We start from the raw sequence: 22,876 nt of genomic DNA, 5'->3' as shown, positions 1-22,876 counted from the left end.
AGTTTGGGCTGGAAATCATCAGCCTCATCTGGCAACCCTGACGGGCGTCCCATGGAGCACTACTCCCACCACAGCACAGCGGGGCCTGTAGCCAACACAGCTGGGCCCGAGGGGGGGTCATGTTTTGATATGGCGCGAGCCAGTTGTGTTGTGATGTGTTGTGTTGTGTTCTGTTACTTTGATAAACAATAGCAGACGTCGCATGCCACATGCCAAACACCACTGGCCAAACACCACAAATGTGTCGGGGGAGAATTCACAGTATATGGGGAGTCAGGTTTATGGGGTTAAAAAACAAAAAGGAAACACGACACCGCCACATTTAGGCCTATCTGAGAATAAAAAAAAAAAAAAAAATGACACCTCCCAAGGTCCGTCTACCTGAGACTATCATTCAAATTATAGAGGTTTTTTAGAGGGAGGAGATGCTTGCTGAGCGCTCTCGATGAACCAGTCTTTTAAAAGTGGAATTGGAGCACATACAAATCAGCCCGGGGGGGGGGATCGACTGAAGAAACTCTTACAGAGAGAATTTTAGACCCTTCATATAAAATATAGTAGCTCTGGCTGTATATATAGTATTTATTTCTTTAACAAAACGTGAGCATGTATTTATGAACTTTTTACATGAGGAAGGAAGTACACCGTGGATACCTTACTATTATTTTTTCTGTATATTCTTTCTGTATGTTTATCTTTACTCATTTTATTCTTATGATGGTGTAAATGTGACTGCATTTATGCCTATCATATGTACATTGAGTCACGTGTATTTTTATGTATCTTTAATGATACCTGTATAATACCACGTGACCGAGGGAATCCAATCCAAACAAATAGGTCACCCCATGTGAACTCTTTCTTGACACGCACTGACGAAGACCCGGCCCGATGAGGTTGAAACCGGTCTGCGTTTATAGACTACGTATGCCCCAGTTTACAATAAAGGGGTTTTTAAATTAAAGAACTTTATTTCTCCTTGACTCATATGCAAGAGTTGCCTGAAGTAGGCCCAGTGGCCACCAGGTCTATAGAGGTTTTTTATTTAGATTCACGAGTCAATTTTGTGTTCTCATAATGTTGATGCATGGGAATTTTTCTCTCCTCACCTTTACCCGATGTTATTATTTGAGTTTACTTGTTGGGTTGCACCACTTTGAGTGGTAGCAAGGATGTCCTTAATTTACCTTGTGGGATTAATACAGCTACCCTACCCTACCCTACCCTACCCTACTTTACTTTACTTTACTACACTCTACTCTACTCTTCTACTCTACTCTACTCTGCTCTACTCCTAGGCCTACCCAATAATATCAATGAAATGACACCTCACCATGTAGGCCGAAGTAAGGTGTCAATCTCTATCTCAGAAAGTAAAAGTTTAAAAAACACCTGCCGTATTAGTTACCCCTTCTCTCAATTAGCCTTTTCATGTCACGTCACACACTTTCCATTCAATGCATTTGAAGCAGGAGAAGTCAGTTTAGCATCCGGTGGCGTAGACATACAAGACGTAACTTGCACCCCACCGATTCCTATGGAAACCAGCATTCCTTTTTCCTATTTCGCCTCAAAAACTGGACTTGTCTGACGTCACACTGAAAAAAAGGGTAATCAGCTGATCCTCGTGCAGACGCTGTACGTAATAGGAAGACAGTCACATCACTCGAGTGAAATCACCCCTTTTTCCCCCAGTGGAAAAACTGTTGCGCTCAAACTGTAAGACACAGAGATCTCAGTCTTGGACATTTATAGCAAACGGCATTTGTTAAATTGCCTGAACAAAATGTGACTACTACACTACACTGCACTGCACTGCACACAGACAGCCTAGTTTGTCAGACAGCGAAGAGAGGCCAATTTCATAAGAGCTCTCCAAAAAGTCAAGACATGGACATTAGATTGCATAAGCACTGATTCCAAGCACTGGAGCACATCAATGTCCTCAAACACGGACCAGGTCACCACTCCTTCCAAGAATACTTAGTACAGAGAAAGTTGGTCAAACGAAGGGAACAGATCCTTTTTGAGCCAATTTCCGCAAATTGACTTAGTATGGTCATTTGAAACACATGAGGGGTGGCCCTACTGTGGTTGACATGGTAGGGCACCCGACTACTGCGCGGCCGTCCAGGGTTCGATTCCCGGCCCGGGTCCTTTGCCAGCCCTTCCCCGTCTCTCTGTCCCAACTCACTTCCTATCTCTGCTTCACCGTCCTATCTAAGAATAAAATCAATAAAGGCTTGTAAAACCCCCCAAAAATACTTTAAAATAGAAACACGTGAGGGATGTTCAGCAGAGGACACAGCCCCATCTGGTGGCCCAACAAGTGTTGAGAAAATGTTCAGAAAAAAGTTCAGGGCACAACTTCCTAACTGCATGTTTTCATTTCTTCATATTTTGCCTTTGCTACTTGTAGATATGCCATCTTTTGTGACTTGTGTTTTATGTCTGTTTTGCTTGTTTGCACTGCTGCCATGTTAGTCTGCACGTCTGTCCTACGGAATGTAGTGCATTTTCTTGACTGGGGCTCAGCTGAAAAAGAGGCAGCAGCCTTAATGTGACAATCCTGGTGAAATAAATGAAAAATAAATGATTATAAATAAATAAAAAGTAATTAAAAAAGAAAGGGGAAAAAAAAATAACACTGGAGTAGGAAAACCGCCAGACTGGCTGAGAAAGAGTCACCCTCAAAATTTGTCAAATGCACTGTGTAAGTTAATATTTTTAACAGTTTCTTTCCAGAATTCATGCTGCCCATTCAGAAATGTTACCTTCTTGAATACTTACCACCACCATCAAATTGACCTACACAGTGCACCTTTAAACGTCATCCTGGTTAGTGAAATCAGTCTAAAATTGTATTTGTTTTCTGTATTTCTGCCCTCTCTGTTCCTAAATGACCTGATGTAGTCATCACTTCCTCATTGCCTAGCTGAGAAATAATAATAATAATAATAACAACTTTCAAGGAACCCAAGGTTTCCTGAGAAATGTTAAAGGTTGTATTGTGAGCCGTGCACAGACGCACAACTCCCGTATCTCGACCCTTCAGCAATCTAGGGATAGACTTACCTTCCCTGAAACCCCAATAAATGTGTCAGGCTTGAGTTCTTTCGAGGGGGAGTTCCATATTAAGTGCTGGGCAAAGCAGGCGGCACATTAAGTTTGGCACTGGCCACAGCACCACGGGTCGTAAGCCAGAACCCTTAGGGGGTCGCCCAGGTACTGGCCACAGCACCACGGGTCGTAAGCCAGAACCCTTAGGGGGTCGCCCAGGTACTGGCCACAGCACCACGGGTCGTAAGCCAGGACCCTTAAGGGAGTCGCCCAGGTACTGGCCACAGCACCACGGGTCTTAAGCCAGAACCCTTAGGGGGTCGCCCAGGTACTGCATGGGGTTTGTAGGAAGAGGGTATGTTTTGCATAAAACCTTGAATATGTATATAATGCATATAATATGATACAACTATTCCATAAACTGTTAGCATCAGTATTCATTTGTAGCCAATGGTTTATAGGGGAATTTCATTTTCCTGTGATTTTCAAGGTAAACTGTCGCAATATATGAAGGGACAGAAAATGTCAGGCATTTGCACTATGGGATGAGGGGTGCGTCATGAATATTCGTACCGTAAGTCGAAAAGCTGAAAAAAACTTTGGGAACCCCAAGATATCCAAAGGCCTGTTAGAGATCGGCACTAAAACTGCAGACCAGCATGACTGGCTTTCCCTTTGCTGGCATGAGTGTGAGCGCCTGACGCCTTGTAAAAGGTCACACAGGTGCCGGCAAACGCAATGCAGTGATGCGCCAGGATAGGCAACTGTTCACCGCCTCGGCATTAACGTCTTAGAAAGCTTTGCAAATAACAAGCGCCTGTAGCATACTGACCTTCTCTCTCGTTTAAATTTGTGGAACAAGCTAGCCAGAGGCTACACTGCTTACAATAAGGGCACCGTCTTTTTCAACCTCCCAAAGCAACCTTGTGAAGTCCCTGTTCTTCTGTGGCAGTTTTATTAATCTCTTCTGCACAAAATACGTAAATAAAACACTTACGGTACACTGTTCGGCATATAAGCATTCTGTACTTCTGCATGTCATTAATTATGCCCATATCTTGAATACCCTGTTGTAGTTCTGCATGGGTGCCGGCGTATGCAATTGATTACGCCCATAAAAAAAATATACGGAAGTTTGTGTTTTAGTTCACTAAAATGATTTAAGTGTGCACTTTTGGCCCCTCTTAAAGAGCGGACACCAACACTGGATATTTAATTTGACTTTCACAGCTCATTTAATTACCCGTCGAGCGCACGTGCGCACGCACGCCTTCCCGCTAAGCAGTGCCCCTATCCCCCAACAACTGGACTGGCATGCACACTCCTCCCCTCTGCCATCCAATCCCTGGGCCACGGAGAAGCCAGTCTGGACCAAATTACTGACCCCTCACTAAATAGGGACTTACTCAGGTGCGTTTAGTAGACACTTAAATCTTTCCCCCGTTTTATGACCCATAATCATGAAATCTTTTATTTGGGCGGCAGGGTTGTAAAAACCACAGCCTCTGCTACCTCTTTACAGCCATCTCGCCTTTTTTTGGTCTCCCCTTCTCTCGTTTCTATCCCTCCCTCTCTCTCTCTCTCTCTCTCTCTCTCTAGTTTCTCTCTCTCTCTCGCTCTCTCTCTCTCCCCCTCTCTCTGCCTCTCTGGGCCCTGACAATGGTCTTCTTTCATCCAGGCATCACAGCAGCCTTCCTGGAATGTTTACCGAGAGGATAAACATGGTTGCATCCAATTAAACTATCAAAAAACAAGCTCATCCACAGGCTGCTGGTGGCAGAAGGAGCAGCCGGTTGGCTGGCTGGAAGCCATGATGAGTATAAGGACCAGATCTGTAATCCCAATTTTGAGATGATGAACGTTAAGCTCAGTGGGCTATTGAGACAATGATAGTGCGCACAGTACCTGGCAGTCCTGTTGTGGATACTGCTTTTAACCCTCCCAGTTGGGGTTCGTTGTATGTGCCCAAACAGCAAGCCATTTCACTCTGAAGAATTTTGATACATGCTAAGAGTTTCACAGAAGGTGACAACTATGCCCGCTGCCTCCCGCTTTCATTGAAAACAGCGCAATTGAAGGCCTTTGCGCAGCCCGCATGAACATTTCTTGCGGTTTTGCCTTTGGCCAAGTACCCTTGGCTAAATTCAGATAAGACATATTGCCAAAATGGCCGGAATTGCCCTTTAAGTTTAATTCAGAAGAAACTTAATTCCAAATTGGTTAATGTTTACACGATGTTTTTAGAGTGTAATTAAGTTTCAAATCAGATTTAAAGTGAGTTAAATCGGATTTAAATGTCTCATGTAATCACACTGAATGATAGTGCACAGTACCTGCTAGTCCTGTTGTGGATAGGGCTTTTAACCCCCACCCCCCTAGTCATCCTCATTGTATTACGTCCTCAATCATTATTGATATTTTGACCTGCAATTATGTCCTCATTATTGATATTTAGACCTGCAATTATGTAAGCGCTTGTCCCCATTTCCAGCTACATCAGACTCAAAACGACCACCGATGTGACTTGAAGGCCCTTCGTCGCGTGCTAATCCTGGAGGTCTGTGGAAGTCTGTTCCCAGCTGCGGTCCACTGGCCTCATGGCACCCCTGTTTTGATGTCGAGCGTGACGGGCCGGGCCGGCACCTGTACGTCTCTCCCAATGAATGGCATTATCTAACCACTGAGATTTTCTAGACCAAACATCAACAGAGGATATTTGTTTTCTCAGGTCTACTGAACAAATTAGGCAACACAAACGCTGGAAGAAACTAGGAGAACCAATCAGCAATATGACTCCACAATAGTTTCGTTCTTTTTTTTCCTCCCTTCTCCCTTTCAACTGCATGTGGACGTATTTGAACTTGTTTGATGTTGAAGTCTAGGCTTGAAGAAACAGAAGCCAAGCACAGCACAGGTTCTGAGAAATCCAGAATCAAAAGGCAGACCAAAGCCGCAAACCCATCAGTCATAGTGTGAGTCAGACCAACAAACATTTAGTTAAATGTGTGAAAACCACTACTGTATTATATAAGGCTTATCTCATGTGTCTCTTGGCTAAAGCAGACATACTTACACACACCATGCCATTGGCATTACCAGTCTCACTCACACTCTCTCTCTCTTGCCCTGGGAAATACAGTAATTACAGTCATCGCTAAATAAGCTGTCGGCAAAACGGGTGTGGGAAAGGGTTGGTAAGGTATTTGGGGGAAGAAATTGAGAAAAATGTGTAGAGAGCATTTATAGATAAACAGGAAACTTTGGCCTCACATAGTCCCTGGGCAAGGCCGTAGTCAGGGTTTTGAAGTTAGGGAGGTCCAGGATGTGCCCACCATTTTTTTCCCCCAATATATTTACAATATATTATATTGATATTGATTAATTGATATTAATATTGATAGGTATGAGGGTGAATTGTAGCCTATGCAAGAGTTTGGGACAAGCAAAGGCAATTTAGCAGGGGTAGACTAACTAACTAATATAATAAATGCATTTCGAAATCATGCAGATTTAAAAAAATATATATATTTTTTTCCCTGAAAAGTTAGGGAGGTCCGGACCTCCCTGACCTCAATGCTGGCTACGGCCCTGTCCCTGTGCCAAGCCCTGGTGCTCGCACGTCACCTGCCGATCTGAGAGGGGTCAAATACAGTAGTAAACCGAGGCCGGGATTACTGTGTGAGGGGCATAGGACGCTGGGCCGCCGTGCCACAGTCAATCCTCAACAGTGTTGCCAGATGTACGATAATTATGATATTTAATATTTCTACCACAATTTTGTCCTCTACTATCAATAATATGAAAAAAGTGATATTAAATAAAATAAAATAATTTCAGTTGTCATTCAGTTGCCTTAAAACAATCATTTGGTTTGTGTGCGTACGATAATTGTCCCCTCCCAAAAAAGTTTTGGCACGATAGTTCCAACATTTTCCATCTGGCAACACTGATCCTCTTTTACACCGGCTTACAAGCAGACCCGGGCTTGACATGAACTTTTTTTCCGCTTGCCCGCCACTGTGGCTAGTGGTTTTCCCGAGTAACTAGCCATCCAGCTATTCTACTAGCCACATTTTTTTTTTTTTAAATCAAGACGCAGTACATCTAACCTCAGAAGATGAGGTGCATAAAGCAAGAAGATGAGTGAATGGGTTTCTACGTGGAAATAGAACAAACAAATAGAAACTGAGTAACTGAGCTTTTTCTTGAACTTAATTGATACGCAAGGGGCAAATTGCAGAATACAAGTTATTCTCATATGTCATACCATAGAATAAGCTACCTGCCAAATTGGCTAGTAACACTGAAATTGTTACCAGCCACAGCCAAGTTTCACCAGCATTTTCCATGGCAACACTGATCCTCTATTACACCGGCTTACAAACAGACCCGGGCCACTGATCCACAAAGGGCAATTTAGAGATTCCCAAATGATCCAGTTATGTTTACATGTTGGGGTTGCGGTGGGCTGGATCTGGAACAGGGTGCTAAACATACTGTGTGTCATGTCCTCGTCTACAGAGTGGGATGTTAGAACAGTGGTTTTCAAGGTGGGGGCCGGGGACCACTGGGGGGGCCGCGGAGGGATGCTAGGGGGGCTGTGGAAGGCTGGCAGAAAAATTATACCACATCAAAATAAATAATTGATAAACGTGCACCAAAATAAACCACAATCAGCTAAACAGTATTCCCATTAGTTAAAAACTGCATCATAATCTATTGTAACTATGAACATTATAGTTCTTTTTTATATCTCAATGGGACACTGACACACACATAGACTATGGTCAGTGGGTGCACAGAAAAAAAAATAGTATAGCCCGACCCATGTAAGGGGGCCTTGGCTGGAATTTAATGGTATATGGGGGTCCTCGTCACGGTAAAGTTCTGGAACCCCTGGGTTAGAAGACTCTTTTACAGCAGCACTGAAAACCTGAACGGCAGGTAGTCAAGACATTTTGTTTACCTTTCCTTTGAGGATTTGGCGTTTGCACAACCCTGCAGTAGCAGAGCTTGACACTTTAATGTGTAGCACTTAAACTTAATCTTCACCTGTCACATTGACTGTTTGCCATCCCTCCTTGGCACAGGTGCTAGGTGGTGGGGACCGCGTTTCGTTTTAAAGTACCACAGAATGCCCACAAGCATGCATGAAATGACTTGAGTTTTGAGGGTTTGTTTTATTTTTCTGTTTTCACCTCTGCAGTAATGACTATTTGGTTTTTCTTTTTCTGTCTTTTTTTTTTTTTTTTAACTTTATTTATGATAGGACAGTGAAGGTGGTGACAGGAAGCGAGCGGGGAGAGAGAGACGGGGAAGGACCGGCAAAGGGCCCAGGCCGGGAATCGAACCCGGGTCAGCCGCATGGTAGACGAGTGCCCTTCCGTTTGACCGCGGCAGGGCCTGCGGTAATCACAATTTAACAGCAGCAAACAGGGTCGTTGATAGCCATTTGGATGCCCCTAAGGCCTAAGCAGAAAAGCTATCTGTTGATTTTATTTCACATTATTTTCTGATAACAGTCCACAGCAAGAGAGAAGGTACCATAATCATAGCTGTCCAAGAGAGACTACCTGAGTAAAGTTTACTAAACCAGTGGTTCCCAACCTTTTTCTTAAGGGACCCATTTTTTTTACTATTGTAAGCTTTGGTGACCCAACCACGCGAGCGCCCGCACGAGACGGAGTCACAAGATGCCCTCTGTTTCCTGGGAAAACTAATTTTAGTTATTTTATTCCTCAATTTGTCTTTGGTCAAATATAGAATACATGTTTAATGTAGCACTTACAATTTGCTGCTATATGCATGTATTAGTTAAATGATTTGTCATTTAGGCTAATCATCATGGGCTATATATTTCAATCGAAACCCCTTAAAATCAAGAGGGCTCCGCGACCCCCTGTGGATCTTTGGCGACCCATAAGTTGGGTCCCGACCCATAGGTTGGGAACCACTGTACTAAACTACTACTGTACATGACCAGTCAGTCATGCCGCTCAAGATCTCACAATGGCATGCGTGACGTCCAAATGCTGGAGGCAATCTTAACTGGGAAACTGTGTCACACGATACCACACAATGGCCTGTTAATACAGACAAGATCAAACACGTTGGACATTTTCAAAACCTTTCATCTCATCACACTTTGTCATGAAATGGCAATAAAACAATCCTTTTGGAAACCAGTTAGACCACATGAGAGACACTGGAGCAAGGAAAACAAAACAACATGTTGATTGGAAGTTCAGATTCATGTACATGCACCTGGGTCAAAGACGTCCAAAAAGGAATTGTCATTCAGTGTAACGGATACCTTCTGCTGACTGTAACTGTAAAAAACATGACTCTTTTCATTTTATTTTTTTCCAGTGAATTCATGAAAGCCTCGGCTGTCATCCATTCACTTGAAACAATTTAAAAATCATGTTTTTTTACAGTTACAGTCAGCAGAAGGTATCCGTTACACTGAATGACAATTCCTTTTTGGACGTCTTTCACCCACCTGTCATTTATCAAGTGACTTATTTGCACCGCAATGCAAGTCATCACTCGCACCACACACCATGGACATTAACTACACACAATGGTTTGCATTTAAAACAAACTTGTGGTTAACGGTGAACAGATGGGTCTGCATGGAGAAGATGTTATGGAGTAATATTTCAGTTATTAAGTTAACTAACTTGGTTAAGTATTAGCAATGTTGACCACCACCACTACTAACTACAGTTGCAGTCTCCCACCCCAGTCACAGAAATAGGATGGTGCATATCTGGCCGTGTTATTTTTGTGACTCCTGTACACACAGCACTGGGCTCTATTTCAAACAGAGCCACACTGAGATGGAGGGTGGGGGGGCGGGCGAGTAGGGGTGTCAGTTAAGGTGAACCACCTTGCAGCTAATGAAACGGGTTATGCCTCGACACTTCACAGAGCTCACTAAAATGATGCAAGGTTTCTCAGGTTTCCACAATCATTTTTTGAGTAATTTTATTTTTAAATTCTATTTGCGGACCTCGTCTCGTCTCTGGCACTGGCTCCGCGGACCTTCGTACTGGTCAGAGGCGGCTGGCTGGTCGGTCAGCCACAGCCCACAGGAAACCGGAGCGCTCAAGTCTTATGACTGGCAGATTATCGGCAGTCAAAGTGCCAACAACCTTGAGAAAACCCGGCCAACTGAATATGAGAGGGAGGGAGGGAGGGAGGGAGATGCATTGCATGACGGCATGCTACGCACAGGCTCATTCCCATGTGCCTCAACACACTCAATAATAATAACTAGGGCTGGGACATTAATGCATCAATTTCGATTAATTAACGCATGTAAAAAAAAAATAACTCATTTTAATCGCACTGTAATATAGCTACATGGTTCTGGATTAGACCAGTGTGGGGGGCAGCATTTCGCCTCATGGTGAATGAACAGTCTGCTGAAATTGAGATGAGTTCTCTCTTCTTTTAAAAATGAACAATATTTTTAGATTAAGCTTATTTACAAGATACAAGATATTTTATTGTCATGTGTATATATATGAAACATATATATACAATGAAAAGCTTCCCTGCTCTGGTCCCAAAAAAGTTAAAAAGAATGTTAAAAAGGCAAAAAAAAGTAGGAAAAATATATATATTTAAAAAGTTGAAAAAGTTGAAAGCTGCAAAAAAATTAATACAAAATTGGCAGGTTGGAGAAAGGGGAGATGTGATGAGTGAATTCCTTCCTATGTCTGTGTTTTTGAATTCAACAGTCTGATACACTGAGGGAAGAAGCTGTCCCTGAGTCGGCTGGTCATATTTATTGTCATTATTCAAAATCCATGTGAAAAAAAAACAACTTTTCACTGTTTACAAGTCAGGTATTTAAATGCGATTAAAATGCGATTAATTCGATTAATTAATTTCAAAGCCTATAGATTAATTTGATTAAAAATGTAATCGAGTCCCAGCCCTAATAATAACTAAGAGAGAGACAAACAACACACTACAGGACGAAGCCATACAGTACCTATTACCCATGGGCTTATGCTCCCGCACCTTGCTAGTTGGGAAGGCTTGGAAGAAAGCCGTGGATGGGTTCCTGTTTGACAGGGGGGAAGGGAGGAATCAAGACAGGAGAAAAAAAAGGAGTTACAGAAAGGAAGGAAGGCAGGAGAAAACGTGAAGGCAGGAAAAATAGAAACAATAGTAAAGCAAGAGGGCAAAGAATCATAAACGGAAAAAAAGCACACATGCGGGAAAAAAAAGTGCGTACCAATGTGTGAAGCAAGTGCAAGTTTGCAGCAACCGATTAAAATAAAGAGCCTTTATAAAGAGCCTTTCATTAACGGAAAAGGTTTATGCATGTCTAAATAGCGGCAACTTTTATAAGCGTCATAGCATTACCCAAAAATCTCTCTTTTACATGAACGTATTCATGGGGGAAAAAAAGAGGATTATGTTATGCTTAGAAAGACTGTGCTTGTTGTGTCTTACAAGCTTTTAGTAATGTCTCTGTCTAATGTAAGTCGTTTTTTGGCTAAATGTTGACAAGAAAAATGCTTTTCAGACTACCTGACTGAGGAGAGTGGCAAAAAATTACACTTTCCAAGACACTTGACCTTCAAACTGATATTTTCCACTCACATGGCTCTGTCACTCCCACTCAGCTGTACCCTGTGACAATTCTCAACAAGTTCACTGACAACAGAGTACCAAGAGCTAGTGTGGGGGTCATCTTGTATGACGTGGATTAGCATTTAGCATTCCCACTTTGTAAAGGCCTCCAACAGGTAGGTTGGCCTGCAAAAGCGTACCATGAAAAAGGCTATAGATGTTTTTTTGTTTGTTTATCAACACGGTGTTGTGAGGAGGGGCAAGACACTGGCAGCCAACCAGCGGTTTCCAACAATGAGGTTAAGGGTTGAGTTGTGCGCAGCTAGTTTTGCACAGTCAGGTGAAAGCAAAAATTTAGAACCCATGTATACTGCTCCAGGTAACAGCTACACCTCTCTGACCTTTTTCTGACCTGAGTTTTATATCTTAGTCTCTTCTAATGGTGGCAGGTAGCCATTCATCTCATGTCCACGAGCGCGGGCTGGGACTGATCCTAAGGGGACCAAGGGGCCTCAGCTCACCCCACCCCGGGCCCCAGCCCCTTACTGACACAGCAAGACTGGCACACCGACCTGTCTGGGACTGGGGGCCGAAGATGAGGAAGAGGAGGAGGAAGAGGAAGAGGGGGAGGAGGATAAAGATGAGGAAGAGGGGGGGAGGATGAGGAAGATGAGGAGGAGGAGGAAGAGGAGGAGGAGGAAGAGGAGGAGGAGGAGAAAGAAGAAGAGGAAGAAGAGGAGGAAGAAGAGGAGGAGGAGGAGGAGGGGGAGGAAGAGGGGGAAGAAGAAGAGGAGGAGGAGGAGGAGAAAAAGGGGGAGGAGGAGGAAGATGAGGATAAAGATGAGGAGGAGGATGAGGAAGATGAGGAGGAGGAGGAAGAGAAGGAGGAGGAGAAGGGGGAGGAAGATGGGGAGGAGGAGGAGGAGGAGGAAGAGGAGAAGGGGGAGGAAGAAGAAGATGGGGAGGAGGAGGAGGAGGAGGAGACAGCTACTATATAAGATCAGCCCTTTGGTACATGGAGTGACTGAGAACTGGACCATGAAACTGCAGTTCAATCTGTCATCACATATTGTGAAAGGCTTAAGAGAGAGAATGGGAGCAGCGGAGCTGCGGGGGTGGGGGGATGTGGGGGTGTGAAACTGCTGGACAAATGTGAACTGCAGAAAGTGACATAGGCGGATTAGGAGTGACCTACAATATTATATGACTATATGCACCAGAGCTTGTTATGAATGTAACCCCCCCCACCCCACAAGCAATAGAAAGTTGATCACAAAAAAAGGAGTGACCTACAAAAACCATCCTTGTGTTTTGAAAAGTGACCTGGTATTATTTATCGGAAGTGTCTTCCCGTCTGGGCCTGAAAACGCAAAACCTTGAGAAGTGAGACGTAAAGGTGTAGGAAGTTCAGAACATTTTTGGCATTTGTTTGCCATTTAGACAGACACACAACCGCAGTTGTCTTCAAAACTACCCACTCTGGAAGGAAATGGAAAGGCACTTCTGATGAAATATTTTATCATTTTTTTCCCCTCGTAATTGTTCTTGTATTAACGGCCTAGGGCTGGGAATCGATCCAAATTTCCTGGATCGATTCGATTCCGATCCAGAAGGCTGCGATCTGATTCGATCCACGATCCGATTCGATTCAATTCGATATCGATCTTTTGTATTGCTGGGTTGTCACTCTACCCCATTTATGCCTAGAATTCTAAGACTGACTATAAAACCTAAATATCTCAACATTTGATGCCCACACAAACATGAAATACCCTAATATGTGTGAAATAAGTGGGAAACTGTGGAAGAGAGCTACAGGATGTGGTTGAGAAAATAGCGCCTATAATGATCTACAAAAGATCGATCCACAAAGTTGTGAATCGATATTGCCCTTTTCGAACGCGAATCGATATTGGATCGCGATTCGATCTTTTGAACCCAGCCCTAAAACGGCCCCTCAAACTCCGTCTTCAGGTTTTAAATACATGCTTGATTTATATACTCCATGTCATACTTTCCATAAATTCATTTACTGCATGTCTATGGTGTGTTGACATATATATTTAAATCTATCATTAAGCACACAGCACAACAAAAGTTTCCAAAATCAAAAGAGTGACAACCCCATGTTCCCCTTGGGCGAAAATAAGCCCGTCCATCCGCAGAAACACATGCTTTGGATTATTACTTACACAGAGGTGTGTGCGCGGCTGCACACACACACACACACACACACACACACACACACAGACACAGACACAGACACAGACACACACACACACACACACACACACACACACACACACACACACACACACAGACACAGACACAGACACAGACACACACACACAGAGAGCCTTCAAGGCAAACACTAATTTACAACAGAGCAATGACCCAAATAGCATCGACCTGTGGAGCAAAGCAGGCGAATTCTTTGCAAGTGCCGATCTGTTTGTCACATTAGGGAGACGCAAGGCGGTGAAGTTGAAGAGGCCTACCTGCCGCAGGGGTGAGGCCCTACCTGACCGCGGCGCGGAGACACATTCGTCAGTCTCACGAATGACAACTGTTCACGTGTGAAACATATTTCAGTTATACAGCACGTGCGCCTTCGGGGCCCGGTATGAATATTCCGAAGATAGATGGACACCTAAATTGGTTTAAAATAAAGGATTGACTGAGAGCACAGAGAGGGCAACCTCCTGATGACGGGGGTGGAGACTGGAGAGGGGGATGATGACGGGGGTGGAGAGAGGGATGATGTTGCACAGACAGACGCAAAAGGTTAAATTTAATAAGTGGTGTGCAGTCGGCAGCAAGGCCGAACAGGACACCATGGAAACAAAGATGGGGTTGAAAATGAATAAATAAATGAATGAATAGTAATAATTGTAATAAAACAAAATGGGAAAACAGAAGAGGGGGGGAATGAGCTAAAGCACGGGTGGGGAACCTTTTTCATTCGAAGGGCCACTTTAAATTGCTCCAAGGGCCGTAAAAGTCCTCCGAGGGCCGTACTATGAACACAAACCAGATTTACCCCTGCAGTTTAGGCCTATATTAAAGGCAGCCACCTTTAAAACAGACCCCACCTACTCCAAATACCCTGAATATAACTTAATTGTATTGCAAATGTAATTTCTAAGATTCATTTACAAAATAGGTCATATTTCATGTGAAGCTGCATAACATTAAAATGATGTCTGGGGCCGGATAAAACAGCTTCAAGGGCCGCAAATGGCCCTCGAGACATAGGTTCCCCACCCCTGAGCTAAAGAGATTAGGGATGGCGAAAATTGAAAAAAACTCTTAACTGGCTACTGAGACTCATTAATCGGTGGTTAACCGGTAATCTCAAATTATCCAACGTTCACGTGCCTGATATGCACAGCACAGATTTTTTTAAAATTTTATTTTTCACATAAGCCTTTTTTTTGCTGCGCAGACAGGACCTGCCATGTCCAGCCACTGTTGCCAGATGGAAAATGCTGAATTATCGTACTAAAACCTCAAAATTATCGTTATTTTGGGAGGAAATTATTATTATAATTATTATCATTATTACAACCGGTGGCAGAACATTTTAACCGGTTAAAGTTGATCCGGTCGACTATCGGTTAAACGGTGACCGGTTAACATCCCTGAAAGAGACACCTGGTAAGAGCTGGCCTGGGGACAAGGAGCTGCCTGCCTGCCTGCCTGAGGATTAGTGGGGAGCAGGTTTTGGAAATACAGAAGCAGCCCTCCACATCCACATTACCTCTTCACACAGCAAAGGGGCAGCCCAGACGGAAGTCAGATAATAACCATATAAGCAGAACTGTTTTAAGATTAAATCCCCCATCCCATCCTCCACAACAAGGAGACTTTTGGCTGGCCTCAGCTCATGTATGCCCACCTAACCCGGCCTTACATAACGTGCACTTCACCTGGCACTTCTACTGCAGGTCCTTTTTGAGCCCACATGAAAACCATGAAGCTTAAACGGGATAGAATGGGAGCATCCAAAAGACCAAGACCTAAAGACTGGAGGTTTAAAAAAGAAAAGAAAGGGAAATGCCATGCGTCGCCCTTGACTGACGAGTGCAATAACAGTGTGTGGTGAGAGTAAGAAGATGCCCTACGTCTGTGTGACTCAAAAGAGGATGGAGGGGATGGAGGGAGGGGGTGCAAAACCAAAAACTCACCATTTAAGGAATTTACGGTGGGTGAGTCAGTGGGCTACATTGGGGTTTTCGAGGAGCTGGAGGGGGTAGTAGTTAAATCCCACTCCCCATTTTAAGGCTTGGTAAAGGACAAAGATCAAGCCATCATTACAAGAGATTGGTGCTGGGGCAAAAACAACAACTACTAGGAAGCCCAAGGGGGATGGATGTCCGCAACTCATGAGGAAAAACAACAAGCAGCCATTTTCTAGCTCAAAGCAATGATTGTTATAATGTGCTCTCGTCTCGCTGGCTCAAAGTTAAGGTCAAAATTGGTGCTGAAGGGCTGGGTATTTAGCCTAGAACAGAGGTTCAACCTTTTTCAACTCTGACCCAATTAAGAATAAAACTCTAATAAATCAACAACACACACCAAAATATGATTATTATTTTTAGAAAATGATTTCAAGGCCCACTTGGAATACCCTCAGGGCCCACCAGTGGACCCCGGCCCATAGGTTGGGAACCACTGGCCTGGAAGCGTCTGGACGATGAGGCAGGCCAGGCCACGGCTCCAGAAATCAGGAGAACAGAGCCGACAGCAGCTTAGGAACTTAAGACAAATGTGTGCACGAGACTTAGTTTTGCCTCTGGGGTGAACAATGAGCTGGGGCAGTGGAGGCAAAGCCGAATGCTTGGCCTCTCGTGTGTGTGTGTGTGTGTGTGTGTGTGTGTGTGTGTGTGTGTGTGTGTGTGTGTGTGTGTGTGTGTGTGTGTGTGTGCGCGCGTGTGTGTGTGTGTGTGTATTTTTCACAGTTTCGGGGTGATGCTCCAGGAGGAGTGATGATTACACAATAGCACAAACTCTCAAGATGTTGCATTTTTCTGAGAAAAATCAGTTTCTGTGCGGCTAAATGAAACAGAAGAGTGGCAGAGAGGGGGAGAGGAGCATGGAAGATAAGTTCAAATGAGCTACTGGGGTTAGTGATTCAGAAGCTGCAAAATGCAAATTTCTGTTGGTGTAGTGGTTAGCAAATTGCCCCCTGAGGTCAACCGGTACATCACACATTTCACACATTTCTTGAAACTTTAACACAATACCATTCCAGTGAGGGATGACAACATTCTTAGTGCATCCTCGTAAAAACCATTCCCCCTCAGGTGCACGGCACAGCACAGCATCACATCACCGCAAACTGAGGCAGTAACACCACCTGGCGCTCCAGACTGGTGAGAGACACAAACAGGTTACTAGTTAAATGTTTAAAAGGAAGTACGAAGAAACAAAATGTTGATTTACATCTTTGTGCATATCAAAGTGTTCCAACAGTTTGGCAAAGGAAAACAATATTGAGGACGATGCATGCAGGGTCTACATTGCACACAGGGGACTAGCGGAACACGTTCAACACAGTAACCCTGAAAACTTGAGCACGCCAGCTCCACTGTGGATCCGATTTACAATAAGGTCAATGCTATTATGCAAACATGATTTTTGAAGACTATTTGAAAGATATTCATGGTGTAATCTTCAGCTTTATATTGGTAAACCCTAGTATTTGCAGAGCAATATCAATGATCAGTTCACATAGATCAATATTACAGAATGTAAGTGGAAAGAAAAGTGTAAAGATTTTTCTCATAATGGAGCAGCCATAATAAGACTGGTAATCAATGTACTGCAATGAATATCTTAGATTTAAGCCACTGAAAATAACAACACAAACTTGAATCCATACAATAGAGGCATTTAGCTGTTGGTACACTACCCTGATGTGTGCTACTACTACTAACGTCATTGACCCATGAACATAGAAGAACTATCTTGTTTACACCTCTCCGTGCACTACATAACCTTTACTGATCTTGAATCCATAAAACGATTTAAATTATTATAAGTAGAACTGCCTACGTCAGAAATAACTTGCCGAATGTGCAGTTTCACCTCCTCTACTTGCTCACCATCCCCAAGAGCTTTCAATGCAGATAAGGGCTGGAGACTGAGATGACCTCTCAATGAATCGCTTCCTATCAAATCTTTTGGGTTAAAAGAAGGATGAGGTAAACCTTGCAGTATGGGATGAAGCATCATCTTGCATGAACATAAGGCTGATCCCAGTCAAAATTTTCACATAATTTGAAGAATTAAGCCTCACACCTTTTTTTGCCGAAAAAGGGTAAAATACGGCCGATAATTCCCTTCCAAATGATCATCATCAACTCCACCACCACTCTGTTGGCATAGCAGCGAAGAGGGGGTGAAATTGAATTAAGCAAATTATGTAAATGCTTTGGAGATGGATTTCAGGCTGTGGTTCAAAGTAAATCAAATACCTTGAAGAACTTAATTTTCACGTGAGTAAGTGCTCCATCTCACTGCAAGGCTCAGCACGTCCTTCTTACCCCCTGCTTCAAGAGGAAGCAATTAATGGATCATTGGCCATCTCTGTCTCCTGACCTCATCCACGCTGAAAACGTCTTGTAGTAGGAGATTCCGTGGCTCTAATGCTGACAGTAAGCAATATAAGCAAGGATAAGTTGAAACTTTGTATTCAGGAACGCTATGTCTGATTTAGACAGTTCTACAAAGGGACAATGAAAAAGTTTAAGAGTCTATGGAGTTGAAATATACAGTAGCTGTAAGCCAGATGGCTATGAGCTCATATCAACGGAAACATGGATCATCAACACCTGTACATTTATTGATAAACACCAGTAGGTACAAACTCCCAAAACATCAAACCTGAATAATATCCTCATCCACCTACTTTAAAAATTTTTCCACTTAAAGTTTGTAATAATTGTAGCTCTTAAAATGTTCGTAAGTAATTGCACGTTCATGCTTGGATGTCACCATAAAAAGCAGAAATCAACAGCACCAACATTTTTTAAGTTCTCAGAATCAGGGGCGGAACTATAGGGGGGGTGGGGGTGGGGGTGCAAGCAGGGCATTTGCCCCTGGGGCCCTCCTGTATTGGTGGTGGGGGCCCTATTGTGGCCACCTCAAGTCGTATGGAGGGCCCTGTAAGTGTCTTGCCCAGAGGCCCTATGTGCAATTGTTCCACCACTGCTCAGATTGAGTTATATAAAAGACATGTCTGCCTAATATCATCACGAGAACTGCAGGAGAGAAGCCAAGCTGTCAGTCATTCCTATATTCAAATCAAAGCTCGCAGCCCAAATAACCAGCTAAATGCAATCAAAGTTGTAAATCAACCACTTCCACTCGTGTGGGAGCAAAGCAAATACTTCAGCTGAACTCATTCTGATGCCAAAAAATATTAAACAGTCAGTTCAACCCGGGTGACGCCCCAGATTCTATAGGGTGTCACCTGGGTTGAACTGGCCTAGATATTAAAAAAATGAAATAAATAAATAATAATAAAAAAACACCCCAACACCACTTCAAAACACAAGAGGGCCACAGCACAAGTCCGTGAGACCTCTATTACCCATTTAGAAGCAGTTTCAAGTCCACTGTCAATGTCTGTCCAACGTCAATTTGAACCAGACGAGGCAAATATAGCACCTAACGGCCTAGTCAGACTAAGTGGCGTGAATGACATTTATTAGCTTTATCTTTAATACACCAGGCTTATATCACATGTAATCTCTGAACACATAAAATAAAGTCTTTTTCCCATACGCCATTATTCTGGACTGTCTGACTGTCCTTCTCATGGTCAGTCAGAAGAAACCACTTTGTCAACACAACATAGGTCTGTCGGCCTTGTAGTAAGTGTGAAAGAGCACACTACAGCACACAGCAGTGCACAAAACCAAATTGCCTTTACGCCCAACAGGCGCCTCAGGGGAGCAACGTGGGGGTACAGAACATGTTCAGTTAGCAACCTAACTCTGAAGAAGATTAATGATGCCCCCTCCCCAACCTGACAGTATCAAAAATCAAATCAGTAACGTGTGGGCTACAGACTTGACTCCTGATCCACAACTCATATCTAAGTTCATTCACTCTGTTTGGTGCCAGGGAACCACACAAAGCCGTCTGAAGCTCAGATTAGGTTCATGAGACTCGCACTAAACACTTCCTGGTTATCCTTGCACACAGGGCTAATCTTAAAAGCCGGTTTTCTCTTAAATACTCAAAAATGTTTCAAATGTTCACTTCCGTCCACCCAACCCCAATTCCAAGTCACGTTTTGAAAGGAATCTTGGGTTAACACTAACAGCCCGCTTCATTCACTGAGAGATGACGATGATATCAGCTACCTTTTCGGCACATGATCAAATGGCAGGATGACGACATGGGGACATGCAGGTCTCATAATAGCCTGCCTGATCATTTAATGTTACATGAGAGCCAAGCAAGCAGTGGCTTACCACCTGACGAAGCATCAGACTCCTGTTCTTGCCACGAGTAAACAACTAAAATCTTCAGTCTATTTTCAAAGGTCCACCAGTGTGTAATTTTTTATCAATTCATTTCCAGAATTCATGCTGTCCATTCATTCATGATAAGTTACTACCACCCTCAACTTATAAGTATTATTTTTCTTTTTTTTTTGGTCTTTTATGACTTTAATGATCACAAGACAGTTTGAGATGTGGACAGGAAGCAAATGGGGAGAGATGGGGAGGGGTCGGGCGGCAAATGACCCGGGCCGGGAAGCGAACCCAGGTCTGCCACATGGCAGACGAGTGCCCTACCGGTTGGCCACGGCAGGGCCAAATTTATAAGTATTCACTATTGCTTGACAATATAGGCCGGCCCACACGTTTCAGAAATGAATAGGTGCATTCTCTCCATGTAATCCACCATTTTTACATGTTGAGGCATTTTTGGCTGGAAAAAACCCTTCTCTGGTCAGGCCAGTATATGAATTTATTTACTTGGCACAAAGTTAACATCCATGAAAAAGATCAAAATAATGAATAGCCAGGATATTTATTTTGATTTTGAAATCAAATACTATTATTAAGCATATTACACACTTTTAATATATTAATAATACTATTAATCATGATTAATAATAATAAACAACTAAAATGAATGTGTTAAAAACTGACTAGCTAGGAGCTTTCATGGACTTTTGATATTTGTCAGAATTTTACAAATAAATTCGCCCTGAGATATGAATCAATGGGAACAAAGGAAACAAAAAAAGGTCATAGTCTTCTCAGCCTAATTTTGAAATGGATTGCTAATGTTGACAGACAGCGGTAATCGCTACTACTTTATTATACCCTTATTTTTTTTCAGAGAGCTAGTAACTGTAATCATGATTAAAATTCCATTAACTGCAAGTTTGGTCCAAAAGGCAGTCTCACGTGCGATGGGAAATTATCCTCATCATACGGTGCCAGCCTCCCTGGAGCTGCTTTGACATAGGGCCCACAATTCGCTGCTACGCCCCTGCTCTCAGGTGCCCTATGGGCTTACAGACTCTTCCACACAATAACTTCAAAAGCTTCAAGACGACCACAAACCTCAGTAAACACAGACCAACGCTCATGACCAGATTTCACCACTACTGCTCATTACTTACGGTATTGCAAGCTGGGTGGGGAGTAGCGCTGCCCGATATATCGAAAATGTATCGATATCGTGATATCACGGCTTGCGATACACGTACCGCAAAAGTTGTGCACGTATCGCAAACAGTTTTTAATTTTTAATAACAGGAAATTTGGTGATGCATTTTAAGTTGATGCTGTATATTAGCCATGTTTCTTCCTAATAAAAAATAATGTTGGCAATAAAACATTGCCCTCAGTCGTTTTATACATGATAAAGTGTAGAATGGCAAGTAGAGAGGGGAAAATATATATTAAATATTGAGAGTAATATCGATATCGCAGTATACAGTCATGTTATCGTGCATCGCATATTTTCCTAATATCATGCTGCCTTAGTGGGGAGAGACCAGAGAGACAAAAGTGGCAATAGCTCATTGGTCGGCTTGTTTGACACAGAAAACTACTGCGGAAGACATGAGGATTGCTTAGGTCACTGAACTGACAGCAAATGGAGACCACCGGTAAGTGAGAGTGTGCCCAGAACATTTTCAAGCCTTGGTGAAAAGAAGACATGCAAGCCTCTCTATATAGAACATCACACCAACATGTAATACTGCTCTACAATAGCCCCATGTCCCCATCACAAGAGGCCTAATACTGCTCTACAATAGCCCCATGTCCCATCACAAGAGGCCTAATACTGCTCTACAATAGCCCCATGTCCCCATCACAAGAGGCCTAATACTGCTCTACAATAGCCTCATCATGTCCCATCACAAGAGGCCTAATACTGTCCTAATAGCCCCATGTCCCCATCACAAGAGGCCTAATACTGTCCTAATAGCCCCATGTCCCCATCACAAGAGACCTAATACTGCTCTACAATAGCCCCATGTCCCCATCACAAGAGGCCTAATACTGCTCTACAATAGCCCCATGTCCCCATCACAAGAGGCCTAATACTGTCCTAATAGCCCCATGTCCTCATCACAAGAGGCCTGATTCAGCATAACTTCACTGTCACGCCAACACCAGGCTTCCCATTAAGATACAGTTGAGGACGATATTACTAGCCCCCCTCCTGAAATTAGACATATCTCTTCATTGATCATTGAGAATGATCATTATTAATAAATGTGTGTTATTCTGGAAACAAATACACCATGGAGATAGTATCCAATAAGTTAAATTTGGACTTTTCCATTTTCACAATGAGTTTAAACAAAAAAGTGTAAAAATGGCAAGGACAAAATTATTAGCCCCCTTATCATTAATAGTCAATACAGTGCCATTTATGAACAAAAATTGACACCAGGCACTTTGATTAGTTGTTAACTATGTTGGCACATGTCCTACCAGGGATTTTGGCCCATTTTTTTTCATCGCAAATAGTTAAGCTGGTCCAAATGGCATGGATGTTGAGGATGGACATTCATTTTCAGCACTCTTCAAATACTATCTAAAGGATTGAGGTCTGAACCACTCCATGACCATGGTTTTAGTATCCTTGAGGAACATTTGAACTATTTTGGATGCTAGTTTTGGGTTATTATCTTATTGAAAGATCCAGTGAAGATCTTAGCTCCCTCTATGAGCATATT

General features: G+C 43.1%; 1 protein-coding gene across 2 annotated transcripts in view; it reads right to left on the bottom strand.

Annotated features, from left to right (window-relative positions):
- LOC134450601 (TSC22 domain family protein 2-like) overlaps nt 1-22,876 on the bottom strand; it is a 54,249-nt gene that overhangs the window by 12,445 nt on the left and 18,928 nt on the right. Inside the window, exon 2 of one of the 2 annotated variants that reach the window (XM_063200455.1) lies at nt 11,066-11,137. The exons of the other annotated variant lie outside the window; for it this stretch is intronic. Coding sequence (XP_063056525.1) covers nt 11,066-11,137 — 72 coding nt within the window. The remainder of the gene's footprint in view (nt 1-11,065; nt 11,138-22,876) is intronic. 2 annotated transcript variants of the gene reach the window in all.

The sequence above is a fragment of the Engraulis encrasicolus genome, chromosome 6 (assembly GCF_034702125.1).
Source record: "Engraulis encrasicolus isolate BLACKSEA-1 chromosome 6, IST_EnEncr_1.0, whole genome shotgun sequence".
Taxonomy (NCBI): Eukaryota; Metazoa; Chordata; class Actinopteri; order Clupeiformes; family Engraulidae; genus Engraulis; species Engraulis encrasicolus.
The sequence above is the reverse complement of the archived record's forward strand: the minus strand, read 5'-3'. Positions and strand labels throughout refer to the sequence as shown.